This window comes from Spea bombifrons, chromosome 3 (assembly GCF_027358695.1).
Source record: "Spea bombifrons isolate aSpeBom1 chromosome 3, aSpeBom1.2.pri, whole genome shotgun sequence".
NCBI lineage: Eukaryota > Metazoa > Chordata > Amphibia > Anura > Pelobatidae > Spea > Spea bombifrons.
Window position 1 is genome coordinate 122,186,827 of NC_071089.1, and position 21,214 is coordinate 122,208,040.

Here is a 21,214-nt window from a genome sequence, read left to right on the forward strand (position 1 = left end):
GGCGGTATAATAGATGTGTGTGTATGTATGGTGCATGTATGTATACGTGTATGGTGTGAGAATGCGTACGTATACATGCATGGTGGTAGAATGGATGTGTGTATGTATGTGTACGTGTATGTACATGCATGGTGGTTGAATGGATGTGTGTATTTATGTGTACGTGTATGTATACATGCATGGTGGTAGAATGGATGTGTGTATGTATGTATGTGTAAGTATAAGGTGTAAGAAAGCGTGTGTCACTGTATGGCAGTGGAGTGCGTATCTTAGTATATTGTGTTAACGTGTGTGTCTATGTTACTGCGCGGTGTGCAGGGGGCCACTAACCCCAGGAGTGATTTATCATGATCATGTTTAGATTTAAAAACACTTTATTTTTTTTTTTTTTACAGAAAAATGGAAACCCGGTGATTAGCGATCTGAGATCCGGGCGCCGCGCAGAGAACGTAGATTCCCCCGGACTCTTCTGCAGCCCAATAATTTACCCCAAACATCCTGCATCACCCTGCCCCAACCTCAAGGGAATGAAACGCCAGCCGGGCAATAAATAGACGCAAGAATTAACCCCTTCACGCCAGTAAAGGGCGGGAGAGAATAAATACTGGCCGGAGGGACATCGTCACATGACAGGAAGTCAGCAATCCATACAGCAGTCGCCATTCTCATACCAGTCAGAGGGGGCATCGGTGCCAAAAAACCGGTCCCCAAAATTACCTGCAGGGGAGACAATTAGAAAGAGACGGTAAAGAAATCCTCTCCTCGCAATTACAGCACGTCCAATCACCTGGTGACGTACAGATGTGTAGTGTCTGACCAACCAATCACACGGTGACATACAGATGGGCAGAGTGTCCGACCGTCCAATAACATGGTGACGTACATATGGGGAGGGGGGGTCTGAGCGTCCAATCACATAGTGACATACATATAGGGAGGGGAGTGTGACTGTCCAATCACACAGTGACATACATATGGAGAGGGGGGTCTGAACATCCAATCACACAGTAACATACATATGGGGGGTTCTGGCCGTCCAGTCACACAACGGCATACGTATGGGGAGGGGGTGTGACTGTCCAATCACACAGTGAGTGGGTTTGATGGCTCCTCACCGATCCCAGGGATGATGTGAAATTCCTGGTTGACCCGCTTGTCCACGGCCGTGGTGATGATGCGTACCCGTGGAAACGCGTAGGCCACCGAATGTACGCCCATCTCCGCCATCAGCAGCGACAGCAGGAAGATCTTATCCTCCTGAACGTCGTGGTCCTGCGTGGGAACAGACAGCGTCGTCATACCCCACGCCGTGTCACCACGCCGCGCAGGAACCAATCCCACCACCTGCCGGGACAGCTCCAGGACCCGGGGCAATAAAACGTTTTCTACATGTGGCAGAGAGCTTATGCCACAAACACTGGTGAGGTAACACGCTTCACGCACATATGTGGAAAATGCTCCCAGCCACGTCACTCACCAGCAGAACCCGAATCGCCATCATGGCGGCCGCTCCGGTGGACACGGTGCTGTCCATCAGAATAACGTAGTCCTCGCTGATCTCCTTCGGTAGGCGCAGGTAATGCAGCTGGAGGGAGACATGGTTCACGGTCAGATATCTGGCGTGGCCCCCGGGATCGGGCCACACATGCAGCCCCAGCATTCCCTGTGTTTATTTCAGGGACTAATAAAACTGGGCAGAAATAAAGGGAGACCCCTCCCCCGCCCGGCGCTCACCTCCGGCTCCCCCGTGTTGTGATTGGTCTGTATGAGGATCTTCCCGAGGCGGATGTCCTTACACACGGCGGTGAGGGCCTGCTCCATGGTCTCTCCCGCTCGCAGGATAGAGACCCCCGTGATCTACGGAGAGAGGGCAACGCCACGTGTCACATACGCCCCAGTCTGTAATACGCCGCCTATATCTGCCCCTATAGCATATGGCCTCTCCTTCCCCCTGCCTCCAATACCCCACCATCTCTACTCCCCCCAAGCCAACAGCTCCACTTCCAGAAGGGCAGTATTATACCGGACTTATATCTACCCCCCTCCCCAGAAATACTGCGCTATATCCCCCCCAGCCTATTATATCTACCCTCCACAGAAATACTGCACTATACCCCCCAGCCTATTATATTTACCCCACACACAAATACCGCACTATATCCCCCCCCAGCCTATTATATTTACCCCACACACAAATACCGCACTATATCCCCCCCAGCCTATTATATTTACCCCACACTGAAATACTGCACTATATCTACCCCCAGCCTATTATATCTACCCCCCACAGAAATACTGCACTATACCCCCCCAGCCTATTATATTTACCCCACACACAAATACCGCACTATATCCCCCCCAGCCTATTATATTTACCTCACACACAAATACCGCACTATATCCCCCCCAGCCTATTATATTTACCTCACACACAAATACCGCACTATATCCCCCCCAGCCTATTATATTTACCCCACACTGAAACACTGCACTATATCCCCCCAGCCTATTATATTTACCTCACACACAAATACCGCACTATATCCCCCCCAGCCTATTATATTTACCCCCACACTGAAATACTGCACTATATCTACCCCAGCCTATTATATTTACCTCACATACAAATACTGCACTATATCCCCCCAGCCTATTATATTTACCCCCCACACAAATACTGCACTATATCTACCCCCAGCCTATTATATTTACCCCCACACTGAAATACTGCACTATATCTACCCCCAGCCTATTATATTTACCTCACACACAAATACTGCACTATATCTACCCCCAGCCTATTATATTTACCCCCACACTGAAATACTGCACTATATCCCCCCAGCCTATTATATTTACCCCCACACTGAAATACTGCACTATATCTACCCCCAGCCTATTATATTTACCCCACACTGAAATACTGCACTATATCCCCCCAGCCTATTATATTTACCCCCACACTGAAATACTGCACTATATCTACCCCCAGCCTATTATATTTACCCCCACACTGAAATACTGCACTATATCTACCCCCAGCCTATTATATTTACCCCACACACAAATACTGCACTATATCCCCCCAGCCTATTATATTTACCCCCCACACAAATACTGCACTATATCTACCCCCAGCCTATTATATTTACCCCACACACAAATACTGCACTATATCCCCCCAGCCTATTATATTTACCCCCCACAGGAATACTGCACTATACCCCCCAGCCTATTATATTTACCCCCACACTGAAATACTGCACTATATCTACCCCCAGCCTATTATATTTACCCCCCACAGGAATATTGCACTATATCTACCCCCAGCCTATTATATCTACCCCCAGCCTATTATATTTACCCCACACAAATATATCTACACTACACTATACACTATATCTACCCCCAGCCTATTATATTTACCCCACACACAGAAATACTGCACTATATCTACCCCCAGCCTATTATATTTACCCCACACACAGAAATACTGCACTATATCTACCCCCCAGCCTATTATATTTACCCCCCACAGGAATACTGCACTATATCTACCCCCAGCCTATTATATTTACCCCACACTATATCTACTCCCCACCTATTATATTTACCCCCCACAGAAATACTGCACTATATCTACCCCCCAGCCTATTATATTTACCCCCCACAGGAATACTGCACTATATCTACCCCCCAGCCTATTATATTTACCCCACACACAGAAATACTGCACTATATCTACCCCCCAGCCTATTATATTTACCCCCCACAGGAATACTGCACTATATCTAGCCCCCAGCCTATTATATTTACCCCCCACAGAAATACTGCACTATACCCCCCAGCCTATTATATTTACCCCACACACACAAATACTGCACTATATCCCCCCCAGCCTATTATATTTACCCCCCACACTGAAATACTGCACTATATCTACCCCCAGCCTATTATATTTACCCCACACACAGAAATACTGCACTATATCTACCCCCAGCCTATTATATTTACCCCACACACAAATACTGCACTATATCCCCCCCAGTCTATTATATTTACCACCCAGTTTATTATACTGTACTTATAGTTACCCCCTACATTATTGCATTATATCCACCCCCAACCTTCACAGTTGCCTCTCCCATCTTACCCTCTGCCGGTGGAATTTCTTCCCCTGGTATAACGTTCCCTGAGGTGTCTCTACAGTCACCGGCTGACAGAGGAAGGAAAGAAATAATCACATTGGACTCCCCGGGCTTCCGTCATGGACAGTGACCTGTAATATCTTCACACGCGTGTTAAACGCATACCCTAATGTTTTAGATGCGTGTTAGAGTGCATGTGACGCGGGTCCCAGTGCATTTTGGTGCGTGCTGATCAGCGCAGGCACTCTTTAGTTATTGGCGTTAGAATATTAGACTTCTGTTTCATGTAACTCCTCCCCCTGCCTGCCGCTACTGAATGCAGGAAGTGTACTTAAGTATGCTAGCTATACCAATGCCCCACACTAGCATGTTTGCTGGCCAAACATCAAGGCGATTGGCTGCCGGTACTAAGGCGCCCACTTACGCTGAGAGGCAGGAAGGAGAGCGCATGCTCTATCAGGAGACGCATGAGACGCTTGGAGTAAAAGATAAATTCATCGCGATTTGTGTCCTTGTTCCTGGAAAGGAAGAACAGGGTTTGTTACCCAACAACCTCACCACAGCACACTGAGGGGGCATCCGGGCACAGGGTCCGCACCTGATAATGGTGTGCATTCCTCGGACCTGGGGGGTCGCAGGCAGAACACTCAGAGTGTCTGGGAGCGGCTGTCCTTGGTGGGCTGAGGCCAAGGCTGCCCTGTGAAAAAAGAGGGGGTAGTCAGGAGAAGGGGGGTAGTCAGGAGAAGGGGGGCAGGGGCAAATAACATTCCCCCAAACACACTCCACATGCAGCAGGATCACAAAATAAGCATTTACTCGCATATCCGGCATCTGCACTGCCTGCCATTAACACGCGTGTTAGCGAACAAACTGTGCAATCACAACATATGGACTCTGTGTCGCCCTGCAGTGGGAGGGGCAGTCTGTCCCATAGCTCCCATCTGTCTGTCGCCCTACAGGGTCGATCACCCACTACTTGTCCCATAACTCCCTTCCGTCTGTGTCATCCTGCAATGGGAGGAGCAGACTTTGTGTCCCATAGCTCCCGTCTGTCTGTCACCCTGAGGTGGGAGGAGCAGACTTTGTGTCCCATAGCTCCCTCTTGTTTGTGTCGCCCTACAGTGGGAGGGGCAGAATGTCCCATAGATCCCTTCTATGTTGCCCCGCACTGGGAGGGGCAGACCCCATAGCTCCCTTCTGTCTGTCACCCTGCAGTGGGTGTGTCAAATTGTTATGTAATAAAAAAATAGATATGAACAGAATAAAAGCAGACGGTGCAGAGAAAAGTGTGTAACGGTGAACACTTAGCAAAGCACGCCACGCTAACAGCACCCACAACGTGTCATGTGATTAGTAAATGCCCTGTAACCACTCAGAACACACGGCAGATGCATCATCAGCCCGATGAACACACGCAAGGGGCACATCCGCCCAGAGGCGCCCCGCACACACACACACACCCCCAGAGGCGCCCCGCGCACACACACACCCCCAGAGGCGCCCCGCGCACACACACACACCCAGAGGCGCCCCGCGCACACACTCACACACTCAGAGGCGCCCCGCGCACACACACCCAGAGGCGCCCCGCGCACACACACCCACGGAAGCCCAGGCGCCCCGCACACATAAAAGATCCCTCGGTGCTCCTGCACACAGCGCCTGCATGCGCAGAATGCACTCGCAGGCACATGCCGGGGTCAGTACGCAGAAGGCATGCAGCGAGCAGGCTGGCCGAGGCTCTCACATGTTCCAGCGCTGCATCCTCTGTGGAATGACAATGATGGCAGAGAGAGGGCGCCACAAACAGAGTATAAAAGAGAGAACTAAATGAGACGGTGTGATAAACAAAAGGGCAGATACAGAGAGAGAACCCCGGGAGAGTGGGGAGAGAGAGAGAACCCGGGGAGAGGGGGGAGAGAGAGAGAACCCGGGGAGAGGGGGGAGAGAGAGAGAACCCGGGGAGAGGGGGGAGAGAGAGAACCCCGGGAGAGGGGAGAGAGAGAGAACCCCGGGAGAGGGGGGAGAGAGAGAGAGAACCCGGGGAGAGGGGGGAGAGAGAGAGAGAGAGATACAGAGAGAGATAATGGGAGTTTCAGAGACTATTGGAAGGCAGACAGAGATAAGGGGCAGTTAATCTAATGTAAGGAGCTTTCAGAGGTACAGAGGGTGAGTGGGGCACGGTTGTCCGGCGGCGCAGGGTGAGTGGGCCACGGCGCAGGGTGAGTGGGCCACGGCGCAGGGTGAGCGGGAGGACCCAGACGAGCTTGATATGTAGAGACATATGTAAAGCACACGTATGTAAACCCTCTGCGGGTATTATCTGTAGACTGGCATATGCCCGAGGTATGTACACGTGATGCAGCCTGCATGTGTCACGCGTGTCCTGGCAGATCACGCACTTCAGTCACGCCCCCTCCCCATAATTACATGAAACAAAAGCCTACCTCACCGTGATCTCCCGCTGACACCGACACAAAGGTCAACGAAGGGTTAAAGGACACGGCAGGCGGGGCCACAGCGTCACAGGTCAAATGATTAGATATCAGGAGGGGCAAGTAAGAGCACATGCAGGAGTGGTGGGGGCAGAGAGGGGTATATGGGGGTGACGGCAGGCGGGGGCAGGATGAAATACAGAGAAATGGGAAATAAGGGGAAAATATATATTACTGACAGAACCATGCAAATACCCCAGGAACAGGCCCCAAAACATCTGCCCCACGCTACGGAGAACTACCCACCACAGGGGCAAACACTGGAACCCAATTGACTAAACGAAACCCTTCAAGCTGACTGGGAAGTAATGCGTTATTCCCTGACAGCCCCACGGCTCAGGTCACCTGCCCCTGAACCCACCCCCCTGGGGACTTGCCCCCTGCCCCTGAACCCACCCCCTGGGGACTTCCCCCTGCCCCTGAACCCACCCCTCTGGGGACTTGCCCCCTGGCCCTGAACCCACCCCCTTGGGGGCTTGCCCCCTGCCCCTGAACCCACCCCCTTGGGGACTTGCCCCTGACATCCCTGCTGCCCCTGAGCTGGCATGCACACCTGTAGATCTGTCCTTGACAATGGACTCGCCCCTGGGGAACTGCACCTAACTGTGTACCTGCCCCAGAGATTAACCCTGACCCTGGGCATTAACCCCTTACCTTCTCCAGCTGGCTATGTACGTGCTGAACTATTAGATCCAAAGCCACAAAGTTCTCTCCTCCTAGAAGGCAAAGCGACGGATACTCAGTACTGATGTATAACTTCACGTCAAACGGGGCAAGCCAGTGGGGCAAAGAGCCAAAGGGAGGGGTAATTAACATTATCATATAAACTGAATCTATGCTAATGAGACCTTACACAGCAACATACGGGGGGGGGGCAAATGCACAGGGCAGATTCCTCAGAAGAGCGAAAGGGGCATCTCAGATATCGTAAGCATTAAGGTGTCCCTTTAAATACCCCACCGATCGGCAGGCCACAGCCCACCAATCGGCAGGCACGCACCTCTGGGCACCACGATGTCCGCCAGCTGCACCGTGGGCTCTATGTACTGCTCGAACGCCGGCTTCACAAACTTATTGTATTGTTTGATAACACCCACGATGTCACGTCCTCGTTCGGTGATGTCACGCTTCAGCCTGCGCACCAACCTGATGTCAGAGTCGGTATCAACAAACACCTTCATATCCAGGAGCTGCAGAGGAGACGGGACAGGGGACGTCAGAATGACTCGGGGGGGGGGGGGCGGGGTTGAGACAGACAGGCTACGGGGGGGGACAGACAGGCTACGGGGGGGGAGACAGACAGGCTACGGGGGGGGAGACAGACAGGCTACGGGGGGGGGAGACAGACAGGCTACGGGGGGGGAGACAGACAGGCTACGGGGGGGGAGACAGACAGGCTACGGGGTACGGGGGGGGAGACAGACAGGCTACGGGGTACGGGGGGGGAGACAGACAGGCTACGGGGGGAGGGGGGAGACAGACCGGCTACGGGGGGGGGCGACAGACAGGCTACGGCGGGGGGAGACAGACAGGCTATGGGGGGGAGACAGACAGGCTATGGGGGGGGGGAGACAGACAGGCTACGGGGGGGGGGGGGACAGACAGGCTACGGGGGGGGGAGACAGACAGGCTACGGGGGGGGGGGGACAGACCGGCTACGGGGGGGGCGACAGGCTATGGGGGGGGACAGACAGGCTATGGGGGTGGACAGACAGGCTATGGGGGTGGACAGACAGGCTATGGGGGTGGACAGACAGGCTATAGGGGGGGGACAGACAGGCTATAGGGGGGGGACAGACAGGCTATGGGGGGGGCAGACAGGCTATGGGGGGGAGACAGACAGGCTATGGGGGGGGACAGACAGGCTATGGGGGGGGGACAGACAGGCTATGGGGGGGGACAGACAGGCTATGGGGGGGTTACAACTGAGCAGCAAGGGGCAGCCTTTACCTTCAGGAGCTCTTTGTTGGCAAAAGCCAGAATTCCTTCGAATATGACCACGTTGGCGCCGTACACCGTTTTCTGTGCATGAGGGGGACACGTTAAGCCATGTGACACACGTAACACGCATCCCATCCCGTTCCCGCACGGACAGTACACTTACCCACTCCTTCCTGCGACTGTGGGTGGTAAAGTCGTACACCGGCACCTTCACGCTCTTGCCCTTCTTCAGCTTGCGCAGGACGTTCACCAGCAGATCAAAGTCAAACGCGTCGGGGTGATCAAAGTTATACTCATTCCTCGCGGCCAACTCCTGCTGCTCCTTACTGAGGACCTGGGGGGGCCACCAGCACTCACATTATATGGCCCAGGCAGAGGGCGCGGGTAAGGGGCAACGGGGGAGGGGCATGAGCATTATTAGGGGCGGGGTCAGATGATGAGTGGGAGGAGCCTGTACTATCAGGCGAGGACATTTACCGAATCCAAGAGGCCAAAAAGGTTGAGACCCACCTTATAGAAACAATCCATGGACAGGAGGACAACCCACGGGACATCCAGGGCCTCGATGATCTTATTGGCTACCGTGGTTTTACCCGACGCGCTCCCACCGCACAGACCTGAGGGAGGAACGCAGAGGGTTAAAGATGGCGTGTGACACACACAGTGAACGAGTGTACAATGCGCCGGACACCAGAGCCTCACCGATCACAAACGCCTCCTTGAAGGGGGTCCCAGACTCGTTGTACCATGGCGGCCGGCCGGCTGTGTAAATGGTCCTCTTGCTGGTCCGTAGTAACGGCGGCTCGGTCTTGCTCTGGCTGGTCGTGCGTTTCCGCGGAGACAGAGACGGCGTGAGAGGCAAACGGGTGAGCAGGGTGTCCAGGGAGTCTTCCCCACTGTCACTGGAGACCAACCAGATGGGTGAACGAAAACACAGAATATAGACCCCCACGACCCTGTCCTATACCCCTCCCCCTCACCCCTTCTATAACCCACCCACAAAACAGACCCCCACCCTGTCCTATACCCCTCCCCCACACCCCTTCTATACCCTACCCACAGAACAGACCCCCGACCCTGTCCTATACCCCTCCCCCACACCCCTTCTATAACCCACCCACAGAACAGACCCCCGACCCTGTCCTATACCCCTCCCCCACACCCCTTCCATACCGTACCCACAGAAGAGACCCCCGACCCTGTCCTATACCCCCCCACACCCCTTCTATACCCTACCCACAGAACAGACCTCCGACCCTGTCCTATACCCCCCAAACACCCCTACCTACAGAACAGACCCCTAACCTTGTCCTATACCCCCTCCCCCACACCCCTTTTATACCCTACCCACAGAACAGACCCCTGACCCTGTCCTATACCCCCCACACCCCTTCTATAGCCTACCCAGAGAACAGACCCCCGACCCTGTCCTATACCGCACCCAAACACCCCTACCCACAGAACAGACCTCCGACCCTGTCCTATACCCCACCCAAAGAACAGATGCCCGACCTTGTACTATACCCCTCCACACACCCCTGCTATACCCAACAGCCGCACTCCTGCTGTGGCCCCTTCCACTCGGAGCGAGGTACTCCTTGCAGTACTCCTGCTGTGGCCCTTACACTCGGAGTGCGGTTCTCCTTGCAGTACTCCTGCTGTGGCCCCTACACTTCACGCTCGGACAGACAGGTACCTGTAGGACGGCTGGAGGCTCGAACAGCCCGAAATGACGGCCCCGAAATAACACTCGGCCCCTGGGGGGTTCATTCCTTGTACAAAACGCAGGGGCCCGGGAGCCGTCAGCTCGTTCAGGATCTGCCGGGCTCGGCTTCCATATGGGACACAGACCCAGCTCAGCACAAACACAACTCCACGGACGGCCAAAAATAGGCAACAGGCGGCGGCAGCTGCCAAGTATAAATAGGAGGGGAACCCCTGGCCCTGAGCACCGGGGCCACGAAGTTACACCAAGCCCTCCATGGGGTGGAAGAGACCTCCGCTGGAATCAGAATCCACAGAGACCTCCATGGGGGGGGAATCCACAGAGACCTCCATGGGGGGGGGATCCACAGAGACCTCCATGGGGGGGGGGATCCACAGAGACCTCCATGGGGGGGGGGATCCACAGAGACCTCCATGGGGGGGGGAATCCACAGAGACCTCCATTGGGGGGGGGGAATCCACAGAGACCTCCATGGGGGGGAATCCACAGAGACCTCCATGGGGGGGGAATCCACAGAGACCTCCATGGGGGGGGAATCCACAGAGACCTCCATGGGGGGGGGATCCACAGAGACCTCCATGGGGGGGGGATCCACAGAGACCTCCATGGGGGGGGGGGGATCCACAGAGACCTCCATGGGGGGGGAATCCACAGAGACCTCCATGGGGGGGGGAATCCACAGAGACCTCCATGGGGGGGGGAATCCACAGAGACCTCCATGGGGGGGGGAATCCACAGAGACCTCCATGGGGGGGGAATCCACAGAGACCTCCATGGGGGGGGAATCCACAGAGACCTCCATGGGGAGGGGGATCCACAGAGACCTCCATGGGGGGGGAATCCACAGAGACCTCCATGGGGGGGGAATCCACAGAGATCTCCATTGGGGGAGGAATCCACAGAGACCTCCATGGGGGGGGAATCCACAGAGACCTCCATGGCGGGGGGATCCACACAGACCTCCATGGGGGGGGTCTACAGAGACCTCCATGGGGGGGGGATCTACAGAGACCTCCATGGGGGGATCTACAGAGACCTCCATGGGGGGATCTACAGAGACCTCCATGGGGGGGGGTCTACAGAGACCTCCATGGGGGGGTCTACAGAGACCTCCATGGGGGGGGTCTACAGAGACCTCCATGGGGGGTTCCAGAGAACCCTCCCCACCCTGATACTCCAGTCCCTCCGCAAATGTCTCCGATCCGGACCCAGATACCCAAGCCCCTCCGCAAGTACCTCTAATCCCCACCCTGATACCCCAGCCCCTCCCCAAATACCTCCAATCTCTTCCCTGATACCCCAATCCCTCCTCAAATATCTCCAATCCCCACTCTGATATCCAAACCCCTCCGCAAATACCTCCAATCCCCATCCTGATACCCCAGACCCTCCGCAAATACCTCCAATCCCCATCCCGATACCCCAGTCCCTCCGCAAATACCTCCAATCCCCATCCCGATACCCCAGTCCCTCCGCAAATACCGCCAATCCCCACCCTGATACCCCATCTCCTCCGCAAATACCTCCAATCCCCGTCCTGATCCCCAGCCCCTCCTCAATCCTCACCCTGATACCCCAAACCCCTCCGCAAATACCTCCACTCCCCTCCGATACCCCAGCCCCTCCCCAAATACCTCCAATCTCCACCCTGATACCCCAATCCCTCCCCAAATATCTCCACTCCCTGATACCCAAACCCCTCCTCAAATACCTCCACTCCCCTCCCTGTTACCCCAGTCCCTCCCCAAATTCCTCTAATCCCCACCCTGATACCCCAACCCCTCCTAAATACCTCCAATCCCCATCCTGACAGCCAAGCCCCGCAAATTAACCTCAATCACCCCTCCCTATTTGCCCCATACGCCCCCAAAATCTAAGGTCCAATTAAAAACTAACAGCAAAAAGTATGACATCATCCATTTTGTGTTGACGTAATTGCGGCTCTGACCTGTGGGAGCGGGACCTCCCCGAGTCCCCATCCTTGTCTCCCCGATCTCTAACCGGATTCCCGGTCCCAGGCTCTCTATCTGCTCCCCTATCCATATCGAGGCCTGACATCTCTCATCCGCACTGCCTGCCGGGAAAGCGAGTCCACGAATTCCTGCCAGACATGAGAGGAGGGGACTGCCTAACTACAATTCCCAGCAGGCACCGCGACATGCACCTCACCACCTGACAGTAACCAACCCCGGCATGCATCGCGCCGGCTGACAGCAACCAACCGCGGCAAGCACCGCGCCCGCTGACAGCAACCAACCCCGGCATGCACCGCGCTAGTGGGGAACTACTACTCCCGGCATGCCCAGCGATGGCCCTTAAAGGGCCTGTTACAAATTTTTCAGAGAGTCATTGGCTGAAACACATGCGCATGAGTCCTAACTGCCCGCCGTTACATGAGAATGGGTCCACCTTGCGCATGCGCCATTTCTCCCTCCAAGCAGTTCGGGTTCTGGCTGCGGAGGATGTCACACAGGAATTTTGTTAACCCCTAATGATCTGCATACTCCGGTAACCCGCTCACAGGGAAGGCTCCAGGTTCCCTTAGAATGGTTCATAGAAAATATTTCCGTACACTTCATTTTAAGGCTCTCTTTTTGCCCAAATGAAAAATGGCCGCTTGGCAGCTTCCTCCACTCAATGGCTTCAGCAGCCGGTTGGGGGCGTGAATTCCTGAACTTCCGGTTAGAGAAGGGCGAGAATCCGCATTAGCGGTTTATTCGTATGTGGGCGGGGCTGTGAGTAAGTGCACTTCCGGGTACCTGTGGTAGGAGTGAAGGCAGCGCTCAGGTGAGTGACAGGCATGCGTGAGGACCGTCTGTGGTGTTGGGTGGGAGTGAGTCGGTATAGGAGGAAACTGCTTAACGCGTTTCTGTTGGTGACACAGAGCGGCCGGGGGACCCCCCTGTGCGTGCGTGCGTGCGTGTAGCGGTGTGTGTGTGCGCGCGTCTGTAGCGGTGTATGTGTGCTCGTGTAGCGGTGTGTGCGTGCTCGTGTAGCGGTGTGTGCGTGCTCGTGTAGCTGTGTATGTGTGTACGCTCGTGTAGCTGTGTGTGTGTGTGTACGCTCGTGTAGCTGTGTGTGTGTACGCTCGTGTAGCTGTGTGTGTACGCTCGTGTAGCTGTGTGTGTGTGTGCTCGTGTAGCTGTGTGTGTGTGCTCGTGTAGCTGTGTGTGTGTGTGTGTACGCTCGTGTAGCTGTGTGTGTGTGTACGCTCGTGTAGCTGTGTGTGTGTGTACGCTCGTGTAGCTGTGTGTGTGTGTACGCTCGTGTAGCTGTGTGTGTGTGTACGCTCGTGTAGCTGTGTGTGTGTGTGTACGCTCGTGTAGCTGTGTGTGTGTGTGTACGCTCGTGTAGCTGTGTGTGTGTGTGTGTACGCTCGTGTAGCTGTGTGTGTGTACGCTCGTGTAGCTGTGTGTACGCTCGTGTAGCTGTGTGTACGCTCGTGTAGCTGTGTGTGTGTGTGTGTGTACGCTCGTGTAGCTGTGTGTATGTACGCTCGTGTAGCTGTGTGTGTGTGTGTACGCTCGTGTAGCTGTGTGTGTGTGTGTGTACGCTCGTGTAGCTGTGTGTGTGTGTACGCTCGTGTAGCTGTGTGTGTACGCTCGTGTAGCTGTGTGTGTACGCTCGTGTAGCTGTGTGGGTGTACGCTCGTGTAGCTGTGTGGGTGTACGCTCGTGTAGCTGTGTGGGTGTACGCTCGTGTAGCTGTGTGTGTGTACGCTCGTGTAGCTGTGTGTGTGTGCTCGTGTAGCTGTGTGTGTGTACGCTCGTGTAGCTGTGTGTGTACGCTCGTGTAGCTGTGTGTGTGTGTGTGTGTGTGTACGCTCGTGTAGCTGTGTGTGTGCTCGTGTAGCGGTGTCGGGTTGGCTGCACCTGGCTGTGCACGTCGGCAGGAGGTAAACCTCTTACTCGGGGCTTTATCTCTGAGGCCGGATTATCGCTCTGTTTATTACGCTGACCCTGTGCCGACAAGGAATTTACAGCTGCGAATTAAGGGGCAAATGCAGGATTCCGCCTGCGGGCTGAGGAGGTAGAGGATGGTTCTGGTGTGGATTCTGGAGCTTTACTGACCCCTGCCATAATCCCATACCCCCCCCCCGGGTATTTGCTGTGTGCACGGCTGCTGTTGGCGGGGCGGCAGATGTCAGGCGGTGGCTGGTGTAAGGAATGTGCGGGGCAGAGGTCGCTGATAGCGCGGGGCTGGTCTCTGACCTGGAGGTGACATTATAACTCCACACGGAGGCAGAGCAGGCGGGGGTGGCATGTGTGACCCGCTGGGGGGTGGGTGTGCGCAGTGGGGTTAGGGTGGTAGGTGCGGCCAGCTGGGTGGGCTGTGAGCAGTGTTCCCTCTAAGCTGCGCGCGCACATAGCTTTTTAAGAGAGCGCACACGTCCAAAAATTGTGCGCACAACAGTCTCCCCCCCCAAGAAAAAAAATTTGTGAAACTTTATACGGCGCGGGTATTCTGCGCACAAAATTTTTGCTCTGTGAAAGTTTTTGCACAAGAGAAATTTTCTGCGCACGCCAACTAAGAAAAATTAGATGGAACATTGGCTGTGGGGTTAGGCTGGTGGGTGTGGCCAGCTGGGTGGGCAGTGGGTGCGGCCAGCTGGGTGGGTGGTGGGTTTTAGGCTGGTGGGTGCGGCCAGCTGGGTGGGCGGTGGGGTTAGGCTGGTGGGTGCGGCCAGCTGGGTGGGCGGTGGGGTTAGGCTGGTGGGTGTGGCCAGCTGGGGTGTGGTGTCACGCCGCGTGTTCATGTGCCCTCTCTTTAGCAGAGCACGATGGCAGAGCCGGGCAGACCTCAGAGGAAGATGTCTCGTACGGGGCTCTCTCTGTACCAGGTGCTGGGTCTGGAGAAGGGGGCCTCGCAGGACGACATTAAGAAGGCGTACAGGTACTACTGCGCCCCCAGCGCTGTCACCATACAGCTCTGCCAGTAGAGGGGGCAGCTGTGGCAGGGAGCTCTCTCTGTCTCTCCCCTCCCTCTCTCTCTCCCCCCCTCTCTCTCTCCCCCCCTCTCTCTCTCCCCTCTCTCTCTCTCCCCCCTCTCTCTCTCCCCCCCTCTCTCTCTCTCCCCCCCTCTCTCTCTCTCTCCCCCCCTCTCTCTCTCTCCCCCCCTCTCTCTCTCTCCCCCCCCTCTCTCTCTCTCCCCCCCTCTCTATCTCTCTCTCCCCCCCTCTCTATCTCTCTCTCCCCCCCTCTCTCTCTCTCTCCCCTCTCTCTCTCCCCCCCTCTCTCTCTCTCCCCCCTCTCTCTCTCTCCCCCCCCCCTCTCTCCCCCCCCCCTCTCTCTCCCCCCCCTCCTCTCTCTCCCCCCCTCTCTCTCTCTCCCCCCCTCTCTCTCTCTCTCTCCCCCCCTCTCTCTCTCTCTCTCCCCCCCTCTCTCTCTCTCTCCCCCCCTCTCTCTCTCTCCCCCCCCTCTCTCCCCCCCCCTCTCTCTCTCCCCCCCCTCTCTCTCTCTCCCCCCCTCTCTCTCTCCCCCCCCTCTCTCTCTCCCCCCCTCTCTCTCCCCCCCCTCTCTCTCTCCCCCCCTCTCTCTCTCTCTCTCCCCCCCCTCTCTCTCTCTCTCTCCCCCCCTCTCTCTCTCTCCCCCCCTCTCTCTCCCCCCCTCTCTCTCCCCCCCTCTCTCTCCCCCCTCTCTCTCCCCCCTCTCTCTCCCCCCTCTCTCTCCCCCCTCTCTCTCCCCCCTCTCTCTCCCTCCCCAGACAAAACCACGTTGTTTCATTTATTTTTACCCCCTCAGAAAGTTAGCCCTGCGCTATCACCCGGACAAGAACCCCGACAATCCAGAAGCTGCCGAAAAGTTCAAGGAGATCAATAACGCCAACTCTACTCTCACCGACGACAACAAGCGCAGGATCTACGACCAGTACGGCTCCATGGGGCTCTACGTGGCCGAGCAGTTCGGAGAGGAGAGCGTCAAGTACTACTTCCTGATGTCCAAGTGCTGGTTCAAAGTACGAAGCGGGGGGCGACGGTGACGCTCCATACTGCCTGGGGCCGCGGGATAGTCGGCTCGCCTCTGGGGGGGTTCTCGTTGGGGGCCGCGGGGCTGACGCTCTGTTTTGTTGCAGGCGCTGGTGATCTGCTGCTCTCTGGTCACCTGCTGTTGCTGCTGCTGTTGCTGCGGGTTCTGCTGCGGCCGCTGTAAGCCCCCCGAGGAGGACGAGTCGTATAAATGCGTCAATCCCGAGGACCTGGAGGCTCAGATCAGGGCAGAGGATGGTGAGGAGCTCTCTGACCACTCGGAACGGTCCTAGTGGTGCACCACGCGTGCCGTGACGTGTTCTGTGTTCCCGACAGGTGATGACGTTATCCACGTGCAGCCGTCCCCCGGACCCCCCGTTCACCCCGAGCCTCCGCGGCAGAATTCCTAACGGCGTTGGTGCGCCAGGATCCGGTGAATGAAACCTCTCAGTGGGTGAGTCTCTGCCCTGAGCCGGGCGGATGGGTTGTGGGTGAGATGAGCCCGTCGGGGGGGGAGGGGGCGGTGATGGGCCGGGCATGCTTGTGGCGGGGTGTTGGCGGGGGGGGTTGCAGCGGTGGGAGGGAGAACTCTTTGTGGGCGGAGTTTGTGCCCGTGATCTAGAACCCGTTTTTATCCCGTTTGCGCAGGTGCCAGCTCCGGTGATTGGCCGCACATCTGCCGGATGGGGAGCTTCTCTCGTGGTCCCTGATTTTTTGCCCAGGAGAGAGTCTGACAGCCGATGCCCATCGCCCATCTCTGCCAATAAACATTCCCAGTGCTGGCCCCAGGGGTCCCGCTCTATGCTTGTAATTACTGTTCTCGCGGTTAATGGCTGGAACTTAGTAGGAGAGGGTTTAATACCCCAAGCTTTCTGTCCGTTCCTGCCCCGCATTCACCGCCCTCCTGCCCCGCTCCGGCAGCGAGCGCTCGCTCACTCACCGTGGATCGTGGACTGGATTCTGCATGGACGGGAGGGCTCTGCTGCCGCTGCCACGTTGCTCGCCGCGTACTGACTGTGTTTGCCCCCCTTTATGATCCGGAACGGAGGCCGTGAGCTGTGCCCGGGGGGCTCTCTGATCTTCCACTTTCTCTCAGTGACGCAGCTTACAGACTCGGATCCCTGCGAGCCGCACCCCACCTAGGAACATAACTGCCCCCCCGTGGTCCCCCACTGCCCCCTCCGTGGCAGATATGTACAGAATATTTGGGGTGTGCTGGGTGTGATATGTCGCGGCCGGGTCCCCGGCGTTCACGCCCCACCAAGGTGACAGCGGCACAGGGGCTAACGGAGCTGCGGGTAACGCCGATGCATAAGGACGCATGTGCCACATTCCGCGGAGCTGGAAGGAGCCGCCGGCGCCACCGATTCCCGCCTGATCCTTTCTGCTTAGAAGTCGGTCTGTAATGAATCTGCCCCGGAAGCAGCACAATTGCCCTCTTCTAGAGTCCCGCCTGCCCCTGCAGCTCTGCTGATTTGTGTCGAGTCAAAAAAGACATGTAACGGCACCGCGTGGGCTACGTGTGTGTCACGCGTGTGATGCTTCCTCGTGGCACCTGCCCTTTAACCCCCTCCATTGCATTGCGATCTCTGTTACGCTTAGAATGTGATTTGGGTCCATGAGTGCCACGCTATGCCACGGACAGCGAGTGGCCCCTTAGCCGGGTTATTATGCCATGGACAGTGAGTGGCCCCTTAGCCGGGTTATTATGCCACGGACAGCGAGTGGCCCTTTAGCCTGATCATGCCACGGACAGCGAGTGGCCCCTTAGCCGGGTTATTATGCCACGGACAGCGAGTGGCCCCTTAGCCGGGTTATTATGCCACGGACAGCGAGTGGCCCCTTAGCCGGGTTATTATGCCACGGACAGCGAGTGGCCCCTTAGCCGGGTTATTATGCCACGGACAGCGAGTGGCCCCTTAGCCGGGGTATTATGCCACGGACAGCGAGTGGCCCCTTAGCCGGGGTATTATGCCACGGACAGCGAGTGGCCCCTTAGCCGGGTTATTATGCCACGGACAGCGAGTGGCCCCTAAGCCCTGTTACAGTCCTTTCATAGATACATGAGGACCGGGTGTTACCGACTTCACAGCCGGGAGCTTCGGGGCCGGAGTCCACGCCGGCCCCTTGTTATATGTTGGGGTATTTCTCTGGTTCCGGGCCGTGGCACACTGTCCACGCACCGCATGTTCGCAGCCGTGGGCCCCTGGCACGGTGGAGTCTGGAGCTGCCGCCGGGGAGAGACAGCTTCTGCCAAACTTCTCATTTCCTCACCAGCAAGTAGTGCCAAGCTGGGGGGGGTCGTGGCCGTTTTTATTCGTTACGATGAACGCTCCTGGTTAAAGGAGCCAATAAAAGGACGTCTTTACCCAGCCGCTCCCGGTTTGTGTTTCTGCGGCAGGCCGCACACCGGCCCCGGGTGAAGGGACTGCGTGTGCATGCGCCGGGTGAAGGTTTTTGCGTGCGCCGGGTGAAGGGACTGCGTGTGCGTGCGCCGGGTGAAGGTTTTTGCGTGCGCCGGGTGAAGGGACTGCGTGTGCGTGCGCCGGGTGAAGGGACTGCATACGCGTGTGGCGGGTGAAGGGACTGTGCGCGTGTCGGTGGCAGCCGGTATTTTGGATACGCCGACGCGTTTAGTCTGGAATGAGTCTTAGACGCTTTAACCCCTTACTGTCCACAATGCGACCAACAGCGGCACGTTCCGCCAGTGAGACGGGCTGAACCTGAATAATGTATAGGGAGTGCGTTATACAGGGCACAGGGCGGCTTTAATATACATTACATGACGCCCTGTAAGAGATGGCAGACGGACGGCCGCTGCTCCTTCGTCCGTAGTGCGCTCGGCGCTGGACGTCTAACACGGCCGAGCAGACTGATGAGACCCCGCCGCACCGGAACCTGCTGATAAAGAGGAAGCCAAGCAAGGACACTAACTCCCATCACTCAGTGCCGGTTATATACAGACAGACCGCGCCCCCCGGACTGACACTAACTCTCATCACTCAGTGCCGGTAAATATACAGACAGAGACCACGCTCCCCCCACACTGACACTAACTCCCATCACTCAGTGCCGGTTATATACAGATAGACCGCTCCCCCCGCACTGACACTAACTCCCATCACTCAGTGCCGGTTAAATACAGACAGACCGCTCCCCCCCGGACTGACACTAACTCCCATCACTCAGTGCCGGTTAATACACAAAGACCACGACCCCCCGCACTGACACTAACTCCCATCACTCAGTGCCGGTTATATGCAGACAGAGGCAGCGCTGCACCCGCAGTGACACTAACTCCCATCACTCATAAATACATAAAGGGGTTAATAAAGGACGGGAGGGAATTTATTTCGAAGGAGGAGAAAAATTATAACAATAGCGGAATCTAACACTAGAGCGTCAGAGACTGAGATGGGATGGAAGGGAGTTTTACTTTACTGAGAGGGTAGGGGATCAGGGGAACAGTCTCCCAGCAGAGGTGGTAGTGGGTAATATGAGGGTCTAAGACGAGACCAACGACTGGTTAAGGTTTGAGTCTTTACTCACCGGTTTACCTGTAAACATGAGATGTAATTGATCGGTTTGCCGGTGCCGCGGGGTTCCGTCCGTTCTGCCCCAGGGCCGGTCTGACCTGGTCCTCTGTGAACAACTTTTGAATGTATGTTAGAGTGTAAGGATGTTTGTGTAAGTGTACATAGGCATTTGAGAGGTTGTATGTGTAAGCGTGTGTATGCGTGTGTGAGAGGTTGTATGTGTAAGCGTGTGTATGCGTGTGTTTGAGAGGGAGTGTGTGTATGCGTGTGTGTTTGAGAGGTTGTATGTGTAAGCGTGTGTATGCGTGTGTTTGAGAGGGAGTGTGTGTATGCGTGTGTGTTTGAGAGGTTGTATGTGTGTAAGAGGGAGTGTGTGTATGCGTGTGTGTTTGAGAGGTTGTATGTGTAAGCGTGTGTATGCGTGTGTTTGAGAGGGAGTGTGTGTATGCGTGTGTGTTTGAGAGGTTGTATGTGTGTAAGAGGGAGTGTGTGTATGCGTGTGTTTGAGAGGGAGTGTGTTTGTGTGTGTGAGAGGTTGTATGTGTAAGCATGTGTATGCATGTGTGAGAGGTTGTATGTGTAAGCGTGTGTATGCGTGTGTGAGAGGTTGTATGTGTAAGCGTGTGTATGCGTGTGTTTGAGAGGGAGTGTGTGTATGCGTGTGTGTTTGAGAGGTTGTATGTGTAAGCGTGTGTATGCGTGTGTGTGAGAGGGAGTGTGTGTATGCGTGTGTTTGAGAGGTAGTGTGTGTATGCGTGTGTGAGAGGTTGTATGTGTAAGCGTGTGTATGCGTGTGTTTGAGAGGGAGTGTGTGTATGCGTGTGTGAGAGGTTGTATGTGTAAGCGTGTGTATGCGTGTGTTTGAGAGGGAGTGTGTGTATGCGTGTGTGAGAGGTTGTATGTGTAAGCGTGTGTATGCGTGTGTTTGAGAGGGAGTGTGTGTATGCGTGTGTGAGAGGTTGTATGTGTAAGCGTGTGTATGCGTGTGTTTGAGAGGGAGTGTGTGTATGCGTGTGTGAGAGGTTGTATGTGTAAGCGTGTGTTTGAGATGAAGTGTGTGTGTTTGAGAGGTTGTATGTGTAAGCGTTTGTATGCGTGTGTTCGATGAGTGTGTGTATGCGTGTGTTTGAGAGGGAGTGTGTGTATGCGTGTGTTTGAGAGGGAGTGTGTGTGTTTGAGAGGTTGTATGTGTAAGCGTTTGTATGCGTGTGTTCGATGAGTGTGTGTAAGTGTGTGTATGCGTGTGTAAATGTGTGTGTTTGAGAGGGAGTGTAAGCGTGTATGCGTGTAAAGATGTGTGCCACTGCATATATGAATTACCGGACTATACTAATAAAACAGCTGAGCTGACACCGATCATTCTGAGGCCGTTCCGGGGTAAATATGGGGTTTTCGGTAGCCGG

At 55.6% G+C, this 21,214-nt stretch overlaps 2 protein-coding genes and 1 long non-coding RNA gene across 6 annotated transcripts; 2 read left to right on the top strand and 1 right to left on the bottom strand.

The window, feature by feature from the left end:
- Nucleotides 1-362: 362 nt before the first annotated feature.
- On the bottom strand, nt 363-12,394 carry LOC128484772 (uridine-cytidine kinase-like 1). Of its 3 annotated transcripts, none has more exons than XM_053461309.1 (15): nt 12,259-12,394; nt 9,287-9,486; nt 9,095-9,201; nt 8,748-8,918; nt 8,594-8,665; nt 7,644-7,833; nt 7,298-7,359; nt 5,896-5,915; nt 4,747-4,845; nt 4,573-4,666; nt 4,154-4,216; nt 1,735-1,857; nt 1,478-1,585; nt 1,116-1,272; nt 363-717 (listed from the first exon to the last, which is right to left on the bottom strand). In XM_053461309.1, the coding sequence occupies exons 1-15, from the start codon at nt 12,366-12,368 to the stop codon at nt 638-640; spliced, it is 1,656 nt and encodes a 551-aa protein (XP_053317284.1). In that variant the 5' UTR covers nt 12,369-12,394; the 3' UTR covers nt 363-637. The 3 variants fall into 3 exon arrangements, with proteins under 3 accessions (XP_053317284.1, XP_053317285.1, XP_053317287.1); XM_053461310.1 differs by lacking the exon at nt 5,896-5,915 and adding an exon at nt 6,596-6,612; XM_053461312.1 differs by lacking the exon at nt 12,259-12,394 and adding an exon at nt 10,281-10,531.
- LOC128484783 (uncharacterized) lies at nt 5,910-6,579 on the top strand. Its single transcript, XR_008351195.1, has 2 exons — nt 5,910-6,031; nt 6,212-6,579. It is a non-coding gene; the product is annotated as an uncharacterized LOC128484783 (long non-coding RNA).
- A 343-nt stretch (nt 12,395-12,737) lies between the features above and the next one.
- Nucleotides 12,738-17,314, top strand: DNAJC5G (DnaJ heat shock protein family (Hsp40) member C5 gamma). 2 transcript variants are annotated; one of them, XM_053459870.1, is made up of 6 exons: nt 12,738-13,097; nt 15,085-15,203; nt 16,052-16,265; nt 16,383-16,533; nt 16,612-16,729; nt 16,924-17,314. In XM_053459870.1, exons 2-5 carry the CDS (start codon nt 15,091-15,093, stop codon nt 16,683-16,685), a joined length of 552 nt encoding a protein of 183 aa, XP_053315845.1. In that variant the 5' UTR covers nt 12,738-13,097; nt 15,085-15,090; the 3' UTR covers nt 16,686-16,729; nt 16,924-17,314. The 2 variants fall into 2 exon arrangements, with proteins under 2 accessions (XP_053315845.1, XP_053315844.1); XM_053459869.1 differs by having other exon boundaries at nt 12,739-13,097; nt 16,612-16,708.
- The last annotated feature ends 3,900 nt before the right edge of the window (nt 17,315-21,214 follow it).

Coding starts and splice junctions, on each gene's coding strand:
- DNAJC5G (XM_053459870.1), top strand. CDS start 15,091: ATGGCAGAGCCGGGCAGACCTCAGAGGAAGATGTCTCGTACGGGGCTC. Junction 15,204..16,051: donor GACATTAAGAAGGCGTACAG/GTACTACTGCGC, acceptor TTACCCCCTCAG/AAAGTTAGCCCTGCGCTATC. Junction 16,266..16,382: donor TGTCCAAGTGCTGGTTCAAA/GTACGAAGCGGG, acceptor GTTTTGTTGCAG/GCGCTGGTGATCTGCTGCTC.
- LOC128484772 (XM_053461309.1), bottom strand. CDS start 12,368: ATGTCAGGCCTCGATATGGATAGGGGAGCAGATAGAGAGCCTGGGACC. Junction 8,919..9,094: donor CCATGGATTGTTTCTATAAG/GTGGGTCTCAAC, acceptor TGGCCCCCCCAG/GTCCTCAGTAAGGAGCAGCA. Junction 5,916..7,297: donor TACATAGCCAGCTGGAGAAG/GTAAGGGGTTAA, acceptor GTCATTCCACAG/AGGATGCAGCGCTGGAACAT.